This window comes from Nanorana parkeri, unplaced genomic scaffold (genome assembly GCF_000935625.1).
Source record: "Nanorana parkeri isolate BGI_ZX_2015 unplaced genomic scaffold, ASM93562v1 scaffold986, whole genome shotgun sequence".
Taxonomy (NCBI): Eukaryota; Metazoa; Chordata; class Amphibia; order Anura; family Dicroglossidae; genus Nanorana; species Nanorana parkeri.
The window spans coordinates 267615-289022 of record NW_017307254.1 but is presented as its reverse complement, the minus strand read 5'-3'; the positions used below and the strand labels follow the sequence as shown (position 1 = coordinate 289022).

Here is a 21408-nt window from a genome sequence, read left to right as displayed (position 1 = left end):
TTATATGCCTTAATACCTACCTTCAACCCTGCTCCCAAGTTCTTCACTGTGCAGCCCTGTCCTGCATGCACAACATTTGCAGATAAATGTCCAGGCAGCTTCCAGCTCCTACCGATTATGCTTGGCCCATGCATTCCTGTGGCTAAATTTGACCCCTGAATGGTTGGGAACCGCTATTAGTAAATTCCAGCCGCAGGAATCAATAAGGTCGAGCAGCGTGCATGTGACGTAGGAGCTGGGCTTGGCCATGATTTGCTTTGTGCAAGGCCTGAGACTGCTTAGGGCAGATCTCTGAAGTGGAGCTGAAGGTAAGTATGTAGGTAGGTTACTGCTGATTGGGGGTGGGAGGCTAATTTAAACAATGACTACACTAAAAGTGAAGTTGTCCTTTAAGGACTTCTTACCTTTGGGGACCTCACTGTTAAGAGCCTCAACAGTTAGGTGAAATTTAATGTTAAGCTCCTCTGAGGCTGCGACCATGCTTAAAACAGCTTTTGGATAATGTCTCCTTTTCACTGTTTAATGTATTGTTTTTTTTCATTTGTATGTGCACAGGTTAAACAGATCGAGAAGAGGGACTCTGTTCTTACGCCGAAGCAGCAGATAGAGAGGCTGACCAGATCTGGGTCCTCGTATTTCAATTTGAATCCTTTTGAGGTATCCCAAATCTTGCGTAGTTTTTTTTGTTTTTAAATTAACAAGTATGTTTCTATGCCTACGTCAGTGATCGAGAACCTGTAGAGCTTAACAGGAACTACAATTCTCATTACTCCCTGCTAGTTACTGCTGTTGTACCCCACAATAATTTGTAATACAATATCTTGATCAAATTTAACCGATTGCAGTCCATGGGTTAAAAGAAAGCGCTTGTTAGAAAATGAAGGCAAGATTTTTGTATGTCAAGGAAACATCCATACATATTCAAAATGGCCAATGGGCGTCGCGTCATTACACGGTGCCTGGCTTCCTCATTGGCCAGAAAGCCGGTTCCATGGTTTCTCGTCACCTAGTGACGACAAGCATGAGGACGGTTTCCCTGCTAATCGGGAAGCCGGGTGGCGAGTCTTTACAGGCCACCTGGCTAATCGGGAAGCCAGGTGTCGAGTCATTACACGCCACCTGGCTTCCTGAATGGGACTTCCGTTACTCGGTATCCGGTATCGGCGAGTACCTGAAAAAAAAATCGGTACTCGATACCGGTATTGGTGCATTCCTAAACTAAGCAAAAGCTCCTCAACCAAGATAATACCCAGTTAGGATTACAATGCAGTCCCCTAGACTTTTCACATAATTTTTCCTCACAGTCGTAGGACTTTTTTCCGTTGGCTTAGTCGGGAAACTAGAAAGCAAACATAAAATCTATATTTCTTTTAAAAAAAAGTGTGGGAAAAAAACTTTATTAGGGCACTAGCTAGGTACCATTTATGTACCTCTAATGTTGTGTGGCCGACTGGTAGCAGCTGCTTCGTTTGTTGTACCACAGTTGTGATTGAACAAGGGCACATTGTGATGTTTATATGTCCATTGTCCAAACAAAGACTGCCGCCTTTGAAAAGAATACACAGCATTTTCAGAATAGAGGAGCCGCTCAACGAGTAACCTGCTATGATTGCTGTGCTCCAGCCCTGGCTGTCGCAACTTCAGCAGTGACGTCACCATAAAGGGCTGCATGTTGGTATTTTTTTTAAGAAAGAAGCAGCAGCCATTAGAGGAACCTTATTAGTTCCTAGCTGATGCCCCCCCAAAAAAGTCTTTGCCCACACTTGAGCTTTAAAACTGAGGGAATCTGACCTGATCCCCGCTCCCGCAGGCTCTAAAACCGGCACCTACCTTTTCACCCTACACTCTGGCAGTTGTACACCTGCTGACATCAAGTACAATGCAGTGCCCATAGCCGTGCATTACAAGTGAGGATGCCAAAGGGCAGTCGGCATGTAGGTGAGATAAGGAGACAGCCGACTACCGGGAGAGTGGGGGTAATTTACGTAAAACTGCTTTACCCAGTACCTTAGACCTAAATGAACATTTAATCTTTGCAGTGCAGGGGCAGTACCTCTGCATTTCTTTTTTCCCCACTTGAGATGGGCTTAACGCTCTTTAGCAGCAAAGACTACAAAACCATACTGTTATTTTATCAATAAATAGATTATCTTCGCAGACCTTATAAAAGTGCTAGTTGCCTGGCCATTTTAGGTCTTGCATACAATGGGCAAAGTGCATATTTGTTTCAGTTCAGTACTCTGAAAGCAGCAAAGCTGTTGGATTGACATGACAGCGTAATTCTTTTTTTCAGATTGGAGGACCAGCAGTGCAGTCTCCATACTTAAACAATCAAAGTCCCTACCACACTCCTAAGACCCACTCCCAAAACTCCCACTTGCAGTGTGTGCTCTTGAAGAAACTGAATTGAGATCTCTGGTGTAAAAAAGAAAAACAGCAGTTAAACCACTTAGCCAGTGCACATTGTTGTATAAAATATATGTATGTAATATCCAAAGCTTCAGTGACCGTAGCTCTTTGTACATAGTAACTGGATAGAAGTTGAAATCACTCCTAAGTGGTAGTTTTATTACTCAAGTATATTGTAAGTTGAAATGTTTTCATTTGATGAAAAAAAATATATCGACTGAAAGGAGGATTGTCCCGTTTAAAGGTGCAACTGACTATTTTATCCAAAGGCATTACTTCACCAAATATCAGAGCTTACAATCGCTTGGATATTCCATGACTCCCATTCCCTTTACAAATCAAGCAAACTATTATTGCTTGAGAGATCCTATTAACACATAGAATGCAGAAAGTTTAAAAAAATCCCCAAAATGATTTTTTCTTCTGCTACCTATGACTTCATGTCCAGCATTCCCATTTTCAGACTTTGGATCTGCCCCTTGGCAATTATTGTTTTCTCATGCCTTTAACAGTAATACATATGGAAGAATTTCAAAGAAGAAAACAGGAAGAAGAAATTCCACAAACCTAGGCGTGCTACTAAATTCTTCCCATACTACTTTCTTTGATGACTACCTGTAAGGAGTTGAAATTACCAATTTAGACTTTCATAATCCCTAAATGTTTTTCCGTTTGCTACCCTTTTGAGGAAGCTTTCCTGAAAGTTGTCCTCACCTCCTGCAGTGGATCTTCCAGTTTATCATCTCATTAAGGCCATGTCAATTCCGGTGGAGGAATCGCCATCTTTCAAGGAGCTCAGACAGAAAGCCTGAGGCATTGAAAAAGGATTTTGTACATAGTCGGAGTTTTGCTTTGGCCAGTTTTGGCTTCTGTATTGGTCTATCAGATGTTCACTGCATGGATAAAAGTGGTGCACCAGGGTCTTGCCAACGAGCAGGTCTCTCCTACTTTTGTCGGCTAGGCGAAACAGCTGGCTCAGGGTCTGAAGTATGTTTACTAGGTAGCTCTGAATGCCTGACCTTTGGTTTACAAACTGTCGGTCTCTGCCGTGGTTACCTGCAGACTGCTATGGCTTAAGTGCTGGTCAGCTGATCAAATGTCTTTTATGGGGGACTGTTTTTGGAGCAGCTATGGATGATGAGATCAAAAATCTTAAAGGAGGAAAAGGCACCTTTCTTCCTCAGGTCAAGAAATCTAAGAAGTGACTTTGGAAATCTGGTCCTTCCTTTTTGTGTCGGCAATCTTTTTTGCTCAGAAGTCTCTTCTGACAAGGGTACTAAGCCCACCAAGTCCTCCATCACCTTGGACGTCAAGTTTCCCAGGCAGTCTGAATCCACCAAGTACACTGAGAGGTTTTCCTCTGCATTAATAACCCCTTCTTGCCTCAATAACCAATATCTCCATGTGCCCATCTGTCACAGTCAACAGCAGTTTTTCTGCTTCACAGTGGGGGGAGGAACATTACCAATGTATGGCACTTCCTTTTTGGTTTAGCATTACCCAATCGGGTGATCACCAAAGTACTGGCCATGGCTCTAGCACTATTACATCTGTGGGGATCTCAAATGTGGAATATCTGGACTATCATCTTCAAAGAGGCAATTCGTTTTCTGAACAGGAAATCAATCTTGCAATAACTGAGTTTTGGCTGCTGAGAGTATTGAACGCTCATTTGCATTTCAGTTGCAACCATGGAAGGACACCGCACCCGTTGGCCATTGCTAATGTTAAAGCATAGGTTTTTTCCGAAGACCTCATTTACACAGACTTGCACAGCTGTACAGTGTGCTCGTCCATGCAGAAACCTGCGCTGGGGAGGGACAGGTGCCTCATGTAGCTGCGTGCAGCCTGTACATGTGACAGGACACATCTACATGCTGACCTGAACTTAAACCTTACAGGTATGGATGCACATACATGGAGCAGACAATCTGCGTGCAAGAGCAGGCAGTTATTGCTGAACAAACAAGCCCAAAGCAGTGTAAAAAATTACTCATAATCCTTAGTGGGCCTACACGTGTGAGAGCTGAAGTGGTTAGACTCTGTTTGGCCTATGTAGTTGTTATGGTAGTGGTATGCCCACTTCTCATGGCTCTGAATGATTCCTAAAGATCTCTAAGCTAGTCAAGCACAAATAAACTATTCCCGGTGTTTTAAACTGATATCCAATAACACCTAATAACACTAATGTTTTTCTTTTCAGCTTGCTATCAAAATATACGTTTTTATTTATGCTTGAAATTTATAATCAGCAATATTTGCAATCATTCTAATTTAACTGTGGGTTATATTGAATTTTTTTATAGGTTCTCCAGATCGACCCAGAGGCTACCGATGAGGAACTAAAGAGGAGATTCCGTCAGGTAGCTGTAAATTTTAGTATTTTAACATTGCCTAATATGAGGTGATTGATAAGTCCCTGTGTGAGGGTACGAAACAAAAGGTTAAACATAATTGCATAAAACTGAGAGATATGGGTTAGGTAGGCAATTTTGGCTGAGTGTTTGTACCTCGCTCTCCTTCCTGACACGCTGTCACAGGAGGCTGAGCGAGCGGTGCGGGGAGGAGAGCTTGATCTGACAGCTTACTCCTCCCCCGCACGGCCGGCCTCCGGTGACAGTGCTAGCTCCCAGCGCCAACACACCGCTCTGCTAATCTATGACAGGAGGCTGAACGGTGCGGGGAGGAGGGCCGCCGGCCGCTCACAGGGCTCTCCTTCCGCAGCGCTCGGCCGCCTGTGACCGTTTCTCAGCGCCCAGCAGGGAGGAGAAAAAGGAGGGATGCGCCGCTATTTCCGCAGAAAAATGGCACTTTCGGACGATATGTTTCGGCGGCTGATATATTGGTGCATCCCTACTTCCAATGCAAGTCTCGGTCAGCTGACCGAGACTTGCATTGTTCAATTTCAGTATTTGATTTTTTTATAGCTGCTAATATATAAAACTCAACATTTAGTACAATAACCATATAATCGACCAGCAAACATTTTAAAGATGTAAAAGGTACATAAATAACTCTTAAGAAAACATTACAATAATAGTTCAAAATCCGCATTCACTGACAATACATTCTATTTTCCTTTTACTCAAGTCGAGTCCTTTTTTATGGGCCAGATAACTGGTACGGCTATCTGTGGGTCCTAGAATTAGTAACTGATTCACAAAGGATTAACTTGGCAGCTTTCAAAGCATGAAAGTTGTGTTGGAGCAGACAGAAATCTGCAGTGAATGGAAACACTGCAATTCCCTTTTATGTAAAAATCTATAAATAGAAACCTGATGTCTAATAAATCTTGCGGCTCTTAACTACAACTATACTTGTGTGTTTGAGTTAAAAATTGTAAATGGAAAAGGAATTTTCTCTACGTTCGATTTCAGGAACATTTAAATCTATAATAAATCATACAGGAACTTTAAGAGCCTCAAATGAAATCAATGCTGAGTGAAAAATGTAGACGGCTACTTCACTGAAATGTAACAAGTTCCCTAAATGGTTTGCTTTTCTTCCAGTTATCAATTCTGGTTCATCCAGATAAAAATCAGGATGATCCCGAGAGAGCCCAGAAAGCCTTTGAAGGTAACTTGAAATTTTATAGATTTACTGATTTTAAAAGCTGCTTTTTTGATTTAATATTTCTTGTATGTAGAATGTAAAATAAGATTATGATACACAGAGGGTATACATGTTGCATTACCTTTATGAAATTCTTATGAATTGTATGAGAAGTAATAGAGGTAGGCTGAAGTTTTTTAATATAGAAAATGTGAATATTTTATTTTTGTTTTTTAAGCTGGCACATATTGCTTCATTTTCTGTATTCTTATAGTCTGACAGCCACGCTTATTTTTCTCTGTATTTTATCTTCTATCCTTTTAATTACTGTGTTGGAAAATATACTTTGTGAATGTCCATGCAGTGTTATTTGACTTGTCTGTGTTTGCTGCAGCGGTGGACAAGGCATACAAACTGTTGCTGGAGGGTGAGCAGAAGAAGCGGGCACTTGATGTGATTCAGGCTGGCCTTGAATATGTTGAACACATTGTAAGTAATCCTCATTTAATAACGGGTTACCCGAAAGAGGTCCCATAGAAGTTGTAGGTATCATTTTTAATTCATAGAGTTTTTGCCATATTTGTTGCTGTATATGCTAAACAAGCTAGTTTTTTTTTTCATATTTTATTGTCCTAGAATTATATATTTTTTTTTTAGTGTAGAAAGGAAATTGCCAAAATGCATTTGTGATGCCATTAGGTCACAGGGCAAAAATAGTAACATTTCTTGCTGCATTTGTCCCTTGTGATCACGTCTGGAGTATCTGGTTGTCTTTTTAAAGAAAACCTGTGAAGATAGTTATATACTTACCATATCCCAGCTTCTGTTCTGCAGGAGAAATGTCACCCTCCTTCGGAAAGATCCCAGGGAATGCGGAGTACCCCAGAAGACGACCATCTTGCACTATTCTGGAGCATCATCTCTTGAGATTTGAGATGCTAAGCATTTTCCGGGATCTTGTAAGAAGGATTGTGGCATCACCCTTGCTTAGTCAACGTGAACAGCAGCCAGGGTAAGGTAGCTTTTGCTTTTTTTTATCCTGCAGAGTTGTGTCATAGGGTTAGGTGGAGGGATGACTAGAAGCAGACATTGCTTTTTATAGCGCAAGGTCCATGTTAAAGAAGAAATATTGGGAGAGTAAAGTATATGCTTCCCAATAGCTGCGTGATCACAAACTGCTGACAGCTTCTCCCTGCAGAGAGAGGTGACTGTCCGTCCCCGTGTGGATTCCCCCTTCCCCTCTGTCCCTTATTATTCCTGTTCCTCTTATTGGAGGGACAGACGGGAGGGGGTGGACACAGCTGGCTCTGGAGATCCTGAATTCCTGAATATTATCAGGATCTTTCCCGGCGGCTCTGCGCTGTCAGCATATAGCAGTAGCTCGCTATATGCTAACTTTTTGGCCACAGGAGTATAGTAGTAATTGCGCTCGTGACCCAAAAGAGAACTATAGCCAAAAAAAGGTTTAGCTATAGTATTCTGTGTTTTGGTGTGGAGCAGCTACATTGTATAGACTGATTTATAGTTATTGAAATTTACATAATTTCCAAAACTTGCAAACTTACTATGATTTATATTCTTGTTAAAAAAAAAGGCTAAATTTGAGAATGATGAGTACTCCGTATGTCTGTTTTTTGTTTAGGTAAAAGAGAAGAAGAAACAATTGAAAAAAGAAGGGAAATCAGTAGTGGTTGATGAAGATGACCCTGAAGTTGTAAGTAGCAGGCTATATTAAATTGATTAGTATAAATAGTGTGCTTGTTTCCAATTTTGCTAGGGCTGAAATAGTATAAATTAAATTTGTCTAGGCAAAGCCACTTGAGCTGTGCCTTGTTACTTCTCATTTAATTACCGACACACAAGAAATAATTTTATATTTCTAAAAGCAGCTTTCCAAACACTCATTATTACGTTACAAAGTCAAATGATTACACTTCTTAATAGTGCCTCTCTTCACCCATTTACTGTTTAATTTGCTAAAAACGCAGTCTGTCTGGCTTTGGCTTGGAATTGTGAATAGCTAGAACGGAGTCTGGGTCATGGAGGAGCACTAAGGCTCCATCCGCACCTATGCGTTTTGTCGCAGCTGGTTCAGCGCGACAAAACACTCCACCCAAGGAATCCCTTTCATTTCTATGGCCCCACTTCACACCTGTGAGTCTTGTCGCAAGCAGAAAAATGCCTGTTGCTCGAAATGGTACACGAGCTACTTTGGGGCAAATTTTAGCATGTTTTGTCCCATAAACTCAATAGAAAATGCGCATTGTGGGTTTTTTTGGCGAGTTTTTGCCCCTTCACATGAATGTACCAAAATCTCCCAAATGTGCGACTTAATATATGGGTACAAAAACTGCTCGTACAACATGCCTAATAGGTGTCGCCTAGGTGTGAATGGAGCCTTACGGAGCTTCCACACTGATGAAATCTCCATCTTCCTAGTAATGTTGAAGATGGCCTGCTTTCTCCCACCTTCCACATGTCTATTAGCACATCACTTTTGCATAGGCTGTCTTGCTGGCTTTTAGGGAGGCTGGCATGGTGAGCAAAAAAATTCTTGAGCTTTGCCAATCTGCATTCATGCATAACTGCAGGGTTTAGCTTAAAGATCTTATTCTTCACAAATTCTATTATCCTCTCACTTTAACAGTCAGTCTGTTTTGAAAACCTTTTATCTGTATCGTAATTGAAGGTTCCCGTAGGCTATTGCGGGTGACAGAGTAGGGCCATGTATTATTTAACCAATACTGCAGCTGTTTTATCAGTTGGTCACACATACCTTACCCAGAGTCACGGCAGCATTTAGAAAGAGGCCAGGAAGAAGCCATTGTTAAAAAAATGAAAGTTTCAAAAAAAATAAAATATTAAAATTTGAAAAATGAAAATAAAAACGTGTGTGTGGAGGGGAGGTGCAGGGTACAGTTCCAGTGGTTGTTTATATAATGGGGGGGGCGAAAAAAAATTTCTGCCCCAGGCGCCCAGAACTCTGGTTACGCCACTGGCTCTTGGTATACCATTTGCTTAAAAAAAAAAATGCTAATGCACTTAAACTGATACTTTACATGCCAGTAGGTGGCAGTCATAAGAATCAAGGCTCTGATCAACTACTTGGCACATTGTTTTGGTTTTCTGCAATAACCAAGGAAAAAGCCCCTGCAAAATGAATGCTAATGACTGATAACCTTTTGATAGTACCAGTTGTCTGGATAATATTTTAATACTTTAAACCACTGACCTGGAACAAGCATGAAGCAAGTGAAGCCAGAATTTCTAATCCCCACACTTGTTCGGGGCTACTGACAAAAGGGTTGATAGCAGGATATGAGCTTGACAACAAGGCAATTGTCAGGTGAATGCGGAAGTGATGTAATACACATCACTTCTGCATTCACAGCCCGGACGGAGATCAGCAAGGAGCTGATCTCCCGTCCTCCTCCTCCTCCTGACGCCCTCGGAGCCGGTCCCGGGATCCAAGATGGGGCAGCGGATCCCGGGAATCTAGGTGAGGGGTCAGGGGGGTGGGGGAAAAAGCGGTGCAGCAGTGCCGTCCGTCCGTTTTTTTTTTTTTACTACGGGCGGACGGCAAGAGGTTAAATTTCATTAAGTCTCTATTCAAGTTTGAAAGAATAACAAAGTGCTCAACAATATAACTGAGTACAGAGGCACATTATATGGTACAAACAGAAACTAAAAGATACATTGCCTTATATAAAAAAATTTAAAAAAAAGGAGCGTATATCATGAAACAGGAGTGAATAAAGTATTGAAAAAGGGATGTACAGTAATGTAGCACCAAGAGAAGCACATAGTTCACTGTGCCACTTACAAGGATCGAATGTTAAAGGAGGAGAGGGTAGGGAGGAGAAGAATGGGAGAAAATTGTGGGAGTGTAAGGGAAGAAGAGTAAGAGTCCCCACACACCTTATGATTATCGTACGAGAATCGCGGGAAATCCCGCGATCGTACGATGATCGTAAGGTGTGTGGAAGCCGTGCGACCTCTACTACTGTAAGGTCGCACGACTTTAAACTTACGGACATGTTCGAAAACCCGCCGAGCATCGTACGATGTTCGGCGGGTTTGTGGCATGTCCGTACGATAACAGCCGCACGGGCCGGTGTGCGCAAGCGCACACTGCCCGTTCGGCATTGCGGTCATCGGAAGCCCGCCCTTTAGGGGGCGTGGCTTGCGATCATCGCAAGTACGATCTGCCTATGCAACATAGGCAGATCGTACGTTTTTTTAAGTACCTTACAACCATCGCAAGACAGAAGTCTTGCGATGGTTGTAAGGTGTGTGCCCAGCCTAAGAAGGAAACGGGTTTCATTTTAAAGCAACCCTTATCAACTTCTAATATATGGACAAAAACGTAACTATATTGGGAGGAATTTATCAAAACTGGAGCAAACAAATTCTTGATCAGATTTGCACTGCAACCAATCAGCTTCTCTGTCTCATTTTTCAAACTTACCTGAACAAACTATAAAGAGATGCTGATTGGTTGCCATGGGCAACAGATTGTCTGCTCCAACTTTGATAAATTCCACTCATTGTGTTCACAGGTAATGAAGGTAAAGCCAAGCTGGCTGTCACAGCTTGCACATCAGATACCTCTTCCCTTCCTGCAGGAATCAGTAGTCACCAATTTGTTCATGGCAGTAGTCGGCATAAAGGAGGAGTGGTAGTGTGAGCTTAGCTGACAAATTTTAACTAGAAGTTTATAATTGTCATATCGGGAACAGCACTGCTGGGTTTCCATGTTTTTGGGGAAAGGATTACTTTTTGAATCAGCTGATGCGGGGTCTTATGGAAGTGTGCTGTTTTCATTCTTGGAGAATGGAATGGTCCACAACACAACTACTATTTAACAGTACTTCTCCTTTAACCCTTACCCTTACTCATTGGAGAGATGTGCTAGGAGTTGCTCAAGTGTACATTTTGTTGAAACCGTTGTGAAATGCATATCTGCCATGATAAAATTGGGTTGAAAATTGCATGTCTAATTGGTAAATGGATGTTTTGTCTTTTGAAGTTTAAACAGGCTGTATACAAACAAACCATGAAGCTGTTTGCAGAACTGGAAATTAAGAGGAAAGAGAGAGAAACAAAGGACATGCATGAAAGGTTAGTACTACCTGCAGTGATAAGTTACTTAGAGGAACACAATCATCTCTTAACTTATAGGTGACTGCAGTGTGTAGGTTAACATTCACAGGTTTGATTACCCATGTTTTAAAACAAAATTTAAGGTGGCTGCCTTGTCTCAGACTAATAATCGGTAAGCATTCACTGTGGCTTCCAATAATGTAACTACCATGACAGCCTATTTTGGTGTTCATTAAAATGTTTACATTTTGCAGCTCTTGCTTCAGTTGTACATATAATTTGGTAGGATGGGGGGTCTGCATGCCTTTGTGGCCATCTGGAGTCACAATGTTCAGGATCTGTGGGTACTCTCCATAGTCTGCTGGGATTACAAGTTACAGCATTTATCCTACCCTCCTCCTCTGTTTATGCTCTCCATTCTCCCTAGAGGGGCTCTGCAGACTGCCTTGCAGCAATTATTCACACCAGGAGTCATTGTCCATTTTCTGCAGGGGGGAAGGTTCCAAGGTTTTTGCTCCAACCTCTTCACAGTTCCAAAGCCGATCTGAGGGTTGCATCCCATTCTAGGCTTGGAGTCTCTCAACAAGTTTCTGTGGGTCTGAAAGTTCCACATTGATTCAGCAAGATCAGTCATCGCCTCCCTTCACTACGGATATTTTACTTCAGTGGACATTAGGAATGTTTACCTACTTGTGCCAACATTTTTCTCACATCCCAGCCTTTTGCTTTTTATCGTGGGTGGCGGGGTAGAGCACTTTTGATTTGTGGCAGTTCTCTTTGGCATTTCTACAGCCCCACAGGTGTCCACAAAAGTATTAGTTCCTGTTCTTACACAGTTGCCTTTTTAGGGTGTCCATGTAGTGAGATATTTGGACAGCCTTCTACTGAAAGCCTGGTCCGAACAAGTCCTGAGGTCTGACATCCACAGCACAGTTCAAACACTACAGCGTTTCTCAAGGGGTACTTCACATATGGAGGAATATGCTTGTCCCCCACTCACTGCCTAGAATACCTGGGTCTGTTCTTGGATTTCAACCAGGCCTGGCTATTTCTTTTCCCCCACCCCCCAGAGAAAATTCAGTCTAGTCCCTAGCAAGGGAAGCCACACTGTCAGTGTTCTGGAACTGAAAGCAGTTGAACTCTCCCTGGGGCACTGGGTGTGTCTTCTGCAAGGGCAACCAATGAAAGTCTAGCCTGACAACGCCATGGCCTTAGTGTACATAACCCATCAAGGAGGATCCAGTAGACGTGCAGTTCAAAAGTAGACCTGATCTTGGCTCTGGCGGAACTTCATTTCCCAGCCCTGTTCGCTGTAAGATTCTTCCTCGTTTGCTCCACATGATTGAGGCAGAGGGAATTCCAGTGATCCTCATGGCTCCCACCTGAGCCAGAAGAGTGTGGTATACAGACATCCTTCACATGCTGGCAGATCATAGCCGCTTCCTGACTGTCCAGACCTGCTGTCTCAAGGTCTGGAGTTCCATCCTACTTCTCAGTCACTGGATTTGATAGCTTGGCTGTTGAAGCCCAGGTCCTGAGGGATAGGAGTCTGGCTAATTCTGTGATTCAATATCTATGCATCTTTAGTGGTTTTAGTATTGAGGGTACCACATCCCAGTTATATATACTAACAACAACAAATTGGTCATTTCCGCCTTTTTAAGGCTCCTTAATCTCATTGCACACACACACACACACACACACACATATATTTAATTCACAGTGTTTATTCAGCTTCATGAAAAATCAAATTGGACATCAACTTATTGTTGTATAAACCTTTACAGAAACGTATACAGAACAGTTTTGTAGCCCCATACTTCTCAAAACTTCCCTGCCATTTGTATGCAATTTCCTTAAAGTGAATACCATTACAGTTCCTTAAGTCATGCAAAATGATCCTTTTGATCACAATGCATTCAGGAAGGGTTGATTGATAAAGTAGCATTCATTGTTTCCCAGCTTCAATACAGCTTCCCCAGGAGGGGGCTACAATATTTTAAATAAGCGTGATCAAATCATTTTGGATATACAACATTGAAACAAACACCTATTTATTACATATTTGTATTTATATAGCGCCGACAATTCTACATAGTTGCACATTCACATCAGTGCCTGCCCTCAAGGAGCTTACAATCTAAGGTCCCTATCTCGCATATATACATATATATGTGCATATCATGTTAAAAAAAAAAATTCACAAACCAAAAGGGGGCATTCGTCCTGTCTTTAATCTTGTAAGCTCTAAGTGCCTTTGTTCGAGCACAGAGGTTCTATATAGAATCCACCAGGACTGTCATCACTTCCCTTTACCAGGGAGACTTTCTATTCTGATTTCTATCCTTTACTGTAGGTTCTCTGCATTTACAGTTTATGTCCCTGATGTTTGGCCCATCTTCTGTCTTTTGGGTGTTGATTACCAAGGTGCTGGCCCCTGTTCTAGCCTCAGTGAGTCCTGAAGCTGATGGCAGCCTCCTTCAAGGCAGTTCCATTTGTTCAGTCTTACTCCAAACCCCCTACTACACCACATTCTGTTGTCATTGGCCAAGTAAATAAATCCAGTCCTTAGACGGAGCGTTTTGTCTGACAACGACCAGGTGGCTCAGGAATCTGTGTCTGGAGTTGTGAAACTTCTCTCTCCCTGTCTTTTTGAAGCTCCTCACATAGGATGCCAGCCTGTCAAAGGGAAAGATTCCTGGACACTCCGTCAGTGTACATTTCCGGAATCTTGTTTCCTGATCAACACCCTGAAACTTTGGCCAATTTGGCTGTCCCTGTAGCGCTGGACCAATAGACCGGATTCAATTGGATTCAGAGAGACACCGCTATGACATTGCCGTACATCAACTATCGGGGAGGAACAGGAGGTCTGCTGTGGCAAGAGAGGTGGAGTGTATCCTGTCCTGGGCAGTACTTCATGTTGCAGCTATGTTCACTGTTTACAGTCCAGGCATGGCCAATTAGCAGGCAGACTTCCTAAGTTGGCCGGGGCTTGACCCTGGCACATGGCCCCTACACCTGGAGGTCTTCCTGGACCCTCTGTCACAGGTGCAAAATTCAGAGTGTTCCAAAACTGAGGCATTCTGGGAGGAGGGGTTAGTTCTGCTGGCCTTTTTTTTTGGTTTGCCAATGCACAATTCCCTTTTGCCAGGCAACAGTGTAAGCTGACAGTTGTTGACTTCCTGTATTCCTCAATAGACTTCAGAAAAATAGTTAAAATCTATGTATCAAGCTTTTAGCTTCAAAAGTTCATATTAAAATATCTGTATATGAAAATGGGTAGTTTTATTTTTATAAGTATGAGTTATTCAGTGATTACATGAGTAGTTCATGTTTTCTCCCAGGAAAAGGCAAAGAGAAGGAGAAATAGAAGCTGAAGAAAAAGCCAAACGGGACAGAGAATGGCAGAGAAATTTTGAGGTACAGTTCTATCTAGAGGAATATGAACAGCTTTTTTTTTTGTCTTTTTTTTTTTTTTATAGTTTGGTTTAATGTGAAAGCTAAGTTCATAATTAAAATATGTAATTATTTTTTTTTTGTTTTGTTTAGCCTGTTCAGACACTCCTGTCAGGCAACAGAGCCAGGTTCTGAGCTCACTTTTCTGTTACAATGAAAGGAAAATGTCTTGACTAGGCTAAATTGCTTATGTATTTAGCAGCTTCCCTACACATACGCTCCCTAGGGGGCGCGCGCGAGCAGAAAAAAATTGCCGTCTGGAGACGGCAACCCGCAGATGTAGCAGTGCCGTCCGTCCGTTTTTTTACTACGGGCGGACGGCAAGAGGTTAAAGGTCTTTCTATAAAGACCGCATAGCTATTCCAGCGAAACCTCTATGTACATTTGTTCTGTGTTAACCCGCTGTTGTGAAAATTGGGCAAAATCAAATCATGTCCTCTGATCGAATGTTCTTATTCTGAATATGTTCTGATTCTGCTCTCACTGTCAGACACCTGATTCCTGAAAGGGATTGGGTGTCTGAAAAAGCTTAACTCCTTTCATTAATGGATGCCTCAATGAACGGTAACCGCTGATTCTCAACGGTTACCAGCATTACAGAGCCCCCAATAGCTGATCACGTACAGTGTATGCGATTAGTCATTTGTGCACTTAGTGGCGGGGACGTACAGTGTAAGTCTCCCGTCACTAAGGGATTAAATCCCCACCATAGCCAGTCACAAACTGCCACATCAATAACTGATGAACCAGTCAAAACTCACTAAGAATATTTTGTTTTTTCTCCCCCTTATTTGGTTATTCGCACAGAACAAATGTGGATGGATGAATAGCTGTGCAAATCTTTAAAAATAGACCCTTTGAAAGTTTGTCACAAAAAATTACCCAGTGACAAAATATCTTAAAAGATGTCAAATTTTTTTTAGTGTTTGTATGAAAGCTGAAATACCTAGCATGTCGATACCTGTCGCATGTCAGCTCTATAGATCGAGAACTGAGCGATCCTCTTTTAATCATGTGAGGGACGATAAGCTGGCGCCTGATTGGCCGGGAAGCCAGCCCCTTGCTGTTTGGTTGGCTTGATGCTAATTGGCTTTATGCCAAACTGCATTAAGCCGGCTTCTTGGGCAATCAAGAAGAACGGTGGTGGGTAATGACACGCTGCACGGCTTCTTGATTGGCTGGGAAGTCGGCGCCATGCTAGCAAAAGTATCGGTACTCTGTATCGGCGTGTACGGAAAGATAAATATCGGTACTAGATATCGAAAAACCAGTATCGGTGCATACCTAGTTTTTATTATTGTGTATTGCCCTCTTTAGCCTCAATGACTGTTTTCAGAGTGGAATTGATCAAAACTGGAGCAGACAAAACCTAGCAGTTGCCCATGGCAACCAATCTGCTTCTCTCTTCAGTTTGCTCAGTTAAGATTTGAAAATTAAAGAGCAAAGCTGATTGGTTGCTGTGCCAAGCTGCTCCAGATTTTGTCTGCTCCAGTTTTCATAAATTTTCTTCTCATTCTTTTGTAATAGTTGTGAATAAGGACCTTTTTTTTTTTCTCATATGTTTAAAGCTGCCCCCTTTTTTTTTCAGCACCCAGGTTTTGTAAACTTTGATGAACATGAATTGCATGTTTGTCATGTTTTTAGATGTGAAAAACCAGACCAAGATCAGACCAAGATCAATCATTTCACCTTTATTGTAACCTATAATCTGTGCAATTAAAAACAAATATTTAAAGGGGGGGATTAAAAAAACTTGCAATAACATGGCTGCAAAAATATGCACATCCTTTATACTCTGTGGAAGCACCTTTTGATTTATGTGTGCATTATTTTGGTACACGACGCTCGGCGAGGTAAGGGAAAAAAAAAACATAGCACAAGCTTCGGTGCTATGTATCGGGGCATTTTTTACAAGTACTTGTCAAAATGCCCTGTATCGGGCCCGATTCCGATGCTAGTATCGGTATCGGGACATCCCTAATTTTGGGGATAGTAGTCGGCATAATACTTCTTGCCTTGGAAATATTTGCCCACTCTTCCTTGTAAAAGCAATCCAAATCTGTCAGATTGCATGGACATCTCCTGTGTACGGCCCTCTTAATGTCACCCCACAGATTTTCAATTGGATTCAGGTCCAGGCTCTGGTTGGGCCATTTCAAAGCTTTGATCATCTTCTGGTAAAGCCATTTTTTTGTTAATTTGTCAGTAGGCTCTGGGTCGTTGTTGTTGTTGTTGTTGTTGTTGTTGTGCTGAAAGGTGAAATTCCTCTTCAGCTTTTTAACAGAGGCCTAAAGATTTTGTGCCTGAATTGACTTGATATTTTGAACTGTTCATAAATCCATCCACCATTATAGCACCAGTTCCAACAGAAGAAAAACAACCCTAAAGCCCCGTTCCCACTGCGCGATATGCAAATCGTGCGTTTGTCGCGCGATTTGCATATTGCGCGATATCGCGAGATTTGCTGCACAATATCGCATTCAAGCTTGCATTGAGCAAGCTTGAATCGCGGCTAAATCCGCTCTAGCGACACACGACCCGCGACAGCAGGACCCTTTGCCCCATTGAAATGCATTGGAGCGCGATAACGCGCGGTAATTTGCCGCGATATTGCGGGAATTACCGTGCGATAAATCTCTCAATGTGAACGGGGCTTAAAGCATAATTCTGCCACCGCCATGCTTCACTGTCGCTATAGTGTTTTTGGTGATGCACAGTGTAATTTTTGCACCAAAAATACTTTTTGGAATTATGGCCAAAAATGTCAGTCTTGGTCTCATAGCACCATAACACATTTTTTGGTAGGTTTTTGTAAAATTTAGCCAGGCTTGGATTTTTTTTCTTTGTAAGAAAAGGCTTCAGTCTTGCCACTTTACCCCACAACCCAGACATACACTATATTGCCAAAAGTGTTGGTACGCCTGCCTTTACACGCACATGAACTTTAATGGCATCCCAGTCTTAGTCCGTAGGGTTCATTATTGAGTTGGCCCACACTCTGCATCTATAACAGCTTCAACTCTTCTGGGAAGGCGTCCACAAGGTTTAGGAGTGTGTCTATAGGAATGTTTTACCATTCTTCCACAAGTATGCCAACTGATCGGAAGCCGATTAATCGATTATTGAAAAAGTTGAGGACTTTTTCAATAATCGATTATAATGGATAATGTCGATTTAGTTGTTGCAACCCTAGTTTCTATCAGCTTGAACCAGTCTGGCCATTCTACTCTGACCTATGACATCAACAAGGCATTTTTGAACAGAGAGCTGCTGCTCACTGGATATCTTCTCTTTTGGACAACTCTCTGTAAACCCGAGAAATGGATGTGTGTGAAAATCCCAGTAGATCAGTAGTTGCTGAAATACTCAAACCAGCCCGTCTGGCACCAACAATCATGCCATGCTCAAAGTCACTTAAATCACCTTTCTTCCCCATTCTGATGCTCGGTTAGAACTTCAGCAGACTATCTTGACCATGTCTACATGCCTAAATGTATTGAGTTACTGCCATGTGATTGGCTGATATATTTGTGTTAACGAGCAGTTGAAGAGGTATACCTAATAAAGGGTGTGTGTGTGTACTCCCCATTATCTGGCTTTCAAGCAACCAGCACCCTTAAAGGAGAACTAATGTGGTGAGTGTTTTCCACTCATCCTCATAGTTAGAACTATGGGAAAAACACTTACCCCATAGTTCTCTTTTAAGCAGCATAATATTAGGAATACACCGATACTACTGGGCATTTTCACGAGCACTTGTACTACACACCAAATGTGCTCTACTTAGGGATACATCCTTCCCATGCAATGTTGACCAACCATGCTTCACTCCTGGGGAGGTCTTGTGGTGAGGCTTGTTGAGTTGGCAGATATTAATGGCTTCGTCACACAAACCAGGATGTACAAGACAACGAGGGTCAGACTGGCAATGTACACTAGCCACCCAGATCTTATGAAGCAGAGGCACATATGAGTGGTTTAAATGATTCCTATTTTGAATAACGTGGATAGCAGTTTTACACTATGGTAGTCTCTTCATTTGCCTTTTTGAATGATTTTGTGAATTAAAAACTGAGGTATTGGAAGGGGTGAGGCTGCAGAACAACAGACTACTGTACAAAGCGTACCTTGACCATACTTTTTTATTTAGGTTGGAAAACATTTCATGTTTGTACCTAAGGGCAGCAAATGTGGTGTGCTGCACAATTGGACACTTAAGTTGCGAATGCACTTTTTTGAAGTCATCCAGCAGAGAATCGTCATTTGTAGGTGGTGGGATATCATAGCAGTTGCATGACTACACCAATTGGGGACATTGACACATGATGGGCATAATACCAATATAGTCATAAGTTCTCATTCATGTGGATTGGATAGGGTGTGTGTATACAGGAAAGAAAGAGGTGTGTGTATCTCATTCGAACAAAAAAAATTGTAGAAATGAAGTGTAGCACAGCAGCTGATAAGAGGGTGTGTGAGAATGAAATGAAATATGCTGTCATTATCTTGCTATCAATTTTGAAAATGTTTTCAGTGCTGTTAGATTAACCTCCTGTAAAATTTCAGTTATGGTCTTATCACTCCAAATGATTTTGTTCCAGAAGGTGCTGTTTATGGCATTAGTGCAGCAAAAATGGCTAACATTGTCAAAAGTCATTGTCATTGTCAAAAGGCAACTTTATGTAAACTTATTAACACAACTATACACTCTGGTTCCTTATGAACGTGTTGATATGTCTCTGCTGTTTTAACATCAATCTTGATTTTATAATCAACTTTTTTTTTTTTCTCCAGGAAAGCCGAGATGGGCGTGTTGACAGCTGGAGAAATTTTCAAGCACATACAAAGACCAAAAAAAAGGAAAAGAAGGCACGGACATTTTTAAAACCACCGAAAGTGAAGATGGAACAAAGAGAGTGACTCCCTTCTCTGTGTGAGAAGATTCCTTGAGTTTTATGAACTGTGATTTCATCCTCTGTAGTGTCCTGTTCACTGTGGAAAGGATTCTTTAATCTGGTTCAGCTTTTGTACAGCTCCCCTTTTTTTTTTTTTTTTGGGGGGGGGGGGGGAGGGGGTTTGTGGGGAGACTCATATAATTTAAAGTTTTTTTTGTACCTTTTTATTGTAATAAGTTTTGATTTCAACAAGTCTTAGAAATGTGACCAGTACAAAGAGGTATTTTCCACTTAAATGTTAATGGTAGCCCCCTACTTAATACCTATCCATGTAGCAGAACCATGGGTGGAATGCTGCACCCCTCCCATACAGTTTTGCCAAGTCTGAGTTTCCCAATTTGTATGTGATAACGGGGCTCTTCTGTTCAGATGTAGACCTGATCTTGTAATTCACCTGCCTGGCCTGTGTCAAGCTATGCTGAATTACAGAATTGTAAAGACACTGAGAGACCTATCTATCTATCTATCTATCTATCTATCTATTGACATTGTACAGCCAGATTTATCTGTCCCATCCATTCTACTCCTAAGTTGGTAACAATCTGGAAGGTACCTTTGCTACTCATACAGAAATGCTTATCAAATTGGATTGTGAAAGGGCTTGCTTTGCCCTATACATGATTAGTCTGCAGAGCCAATATATTCACCATTGGGATGGTGTCCTGTTGTTGCTCACTATGAAAATATAGGAAAAAGCCCTTTGTGTTACTACATGAAGGAATATCAAGCAGGGGTACACTATTACATTTAAAATCTCCTTTAGTTTACTACCATAATCATCAAGAGACCCTCTGTATATTTTACCATTTTGCTGGTTTGAGGTGGTGTCTTTGAACGTGAATGGTTCATAGACCATAGATTCCAGGAGGTATCTTCACTAAAATCTAATCTGGTGGTGGAAACTAAGTAATGGAATAGCAGTGTTGCCTTTTTGCTATTGGCTTGTTAGGGCCCCTGTAGATCCTAAATCTTTACACCTGCACTGTTGTGCTGACTTTTGACAGCGAATACCTCCATGCATTGCGGATCTTCTGACTTGGAATGCAGTGTTTTGTACTCTGTTTCAGATCAACAGACCTATACTGGCATGCTTTTTGGTAATCTCTGCTCTTCATTGAGATGAACAGTCCACAGGCAGCTGCTGGCCGCTTTCACTCAGTGTTGGAAGTGCGAGCGTGAAGATATCGGATCATACACTTTATCATCCAGCTTGACCATGTCCAGCCCTGGTATTTACATAATTATACATGTACGGCCTCTAGCTATAAGAAAAGCATTGCTACAGTCATTATAAAACATCAGAGAATAAATCCTTAGAGAATAAATCCTTGCTCTAGCATATGTTACATTTGCTATGATGACATACATTATACTAATAAATTGTCAGACAACAATGCCTTGTGTATAATGTGAACAGGAGTTTATCAATGTGTATCAATATTTCTTGTAGTTTTTTCAAGGGAAAGCTGAGCGTGAAGCTTTTTTTGTTTTGGGTTTTTTTTTGTTTGCTTTTTACAATGATCATTGTGGGGGGGTTTTATTTGCTAAAGAAAAAGGATCATTTTTGAATAATTTTTCCATCATTTCTTGAAGGCAGGAGACTTGAGATAATTTGCCCTTGGGAAATTAATTTTTCTTCATATCCTGGAGGCGGTTATTTGATGGCGCTGTATGGTCAAGAAGAAAGAAATATATCCACAAAGAAAAAGGATGTTGCTAATTAGTGTTGGGGATAGTACTTGTGCTGTCTCTAGGACTTAAAGGTAAATTCTAAGAAAAACCTCCATTCCCCAGTGTCGTCCTGTCAGGGGTCTTCAAAAATTGCAGTTTTTATAATTTTTCATTATATGTTTAGATGCTTTTGTTCTACAACTTGGAGTGGCTATGTCCCTTCGGATTGTTTCTAGATGCTGTTTATTTAGGAGGTTAC

General features: G+C 41.6%; 1 protein-coding gene across 1 annotated transcript in view; it reads left to right on the top strand.

Moving 5' to 3' along the window:
• The window catches only part of DNAJC8 (DnaJ heat shock protein family (Hsp40) member C8), a 25509-nt gene extending 5941 nt beyond the window's left edge, over window positions 1–19568 (top strand). Inside the window, exons 2-9 of the mRNA XM_018566889.1 lie at window positions 556–657; window positions 4716–4772; window positions 5919–5985; window positions 6356–6450; window positions 7604–7675; window positions 10991–11082; window positions 14412–14487; window positions 19318–19568. Coding sequence (XP_018422391.1) covers window positions 556–657; window positions 4716–4772; window positions 5919–5985; window positions 6356–6450; window positions 7604–7675; window positions 10991–11082; window positions 14412–14487; window positions 19318–19443 — 687 coding nt within the window. The 3' untranslated portion in view covers window positions 19444–19568. The remainder of the gene's footprint in view (window positions 1–555; window positions 658–4715; window positions 4773–5918; window positions 5986–6355; window positions 6451–7603; window positions 7676–10990; window positions 11083–14411; window positions 14488–19317) is intronic.
• The last annotated feature ends 1840 nt before the right edge of the window (window positions 19569–21408 follow it).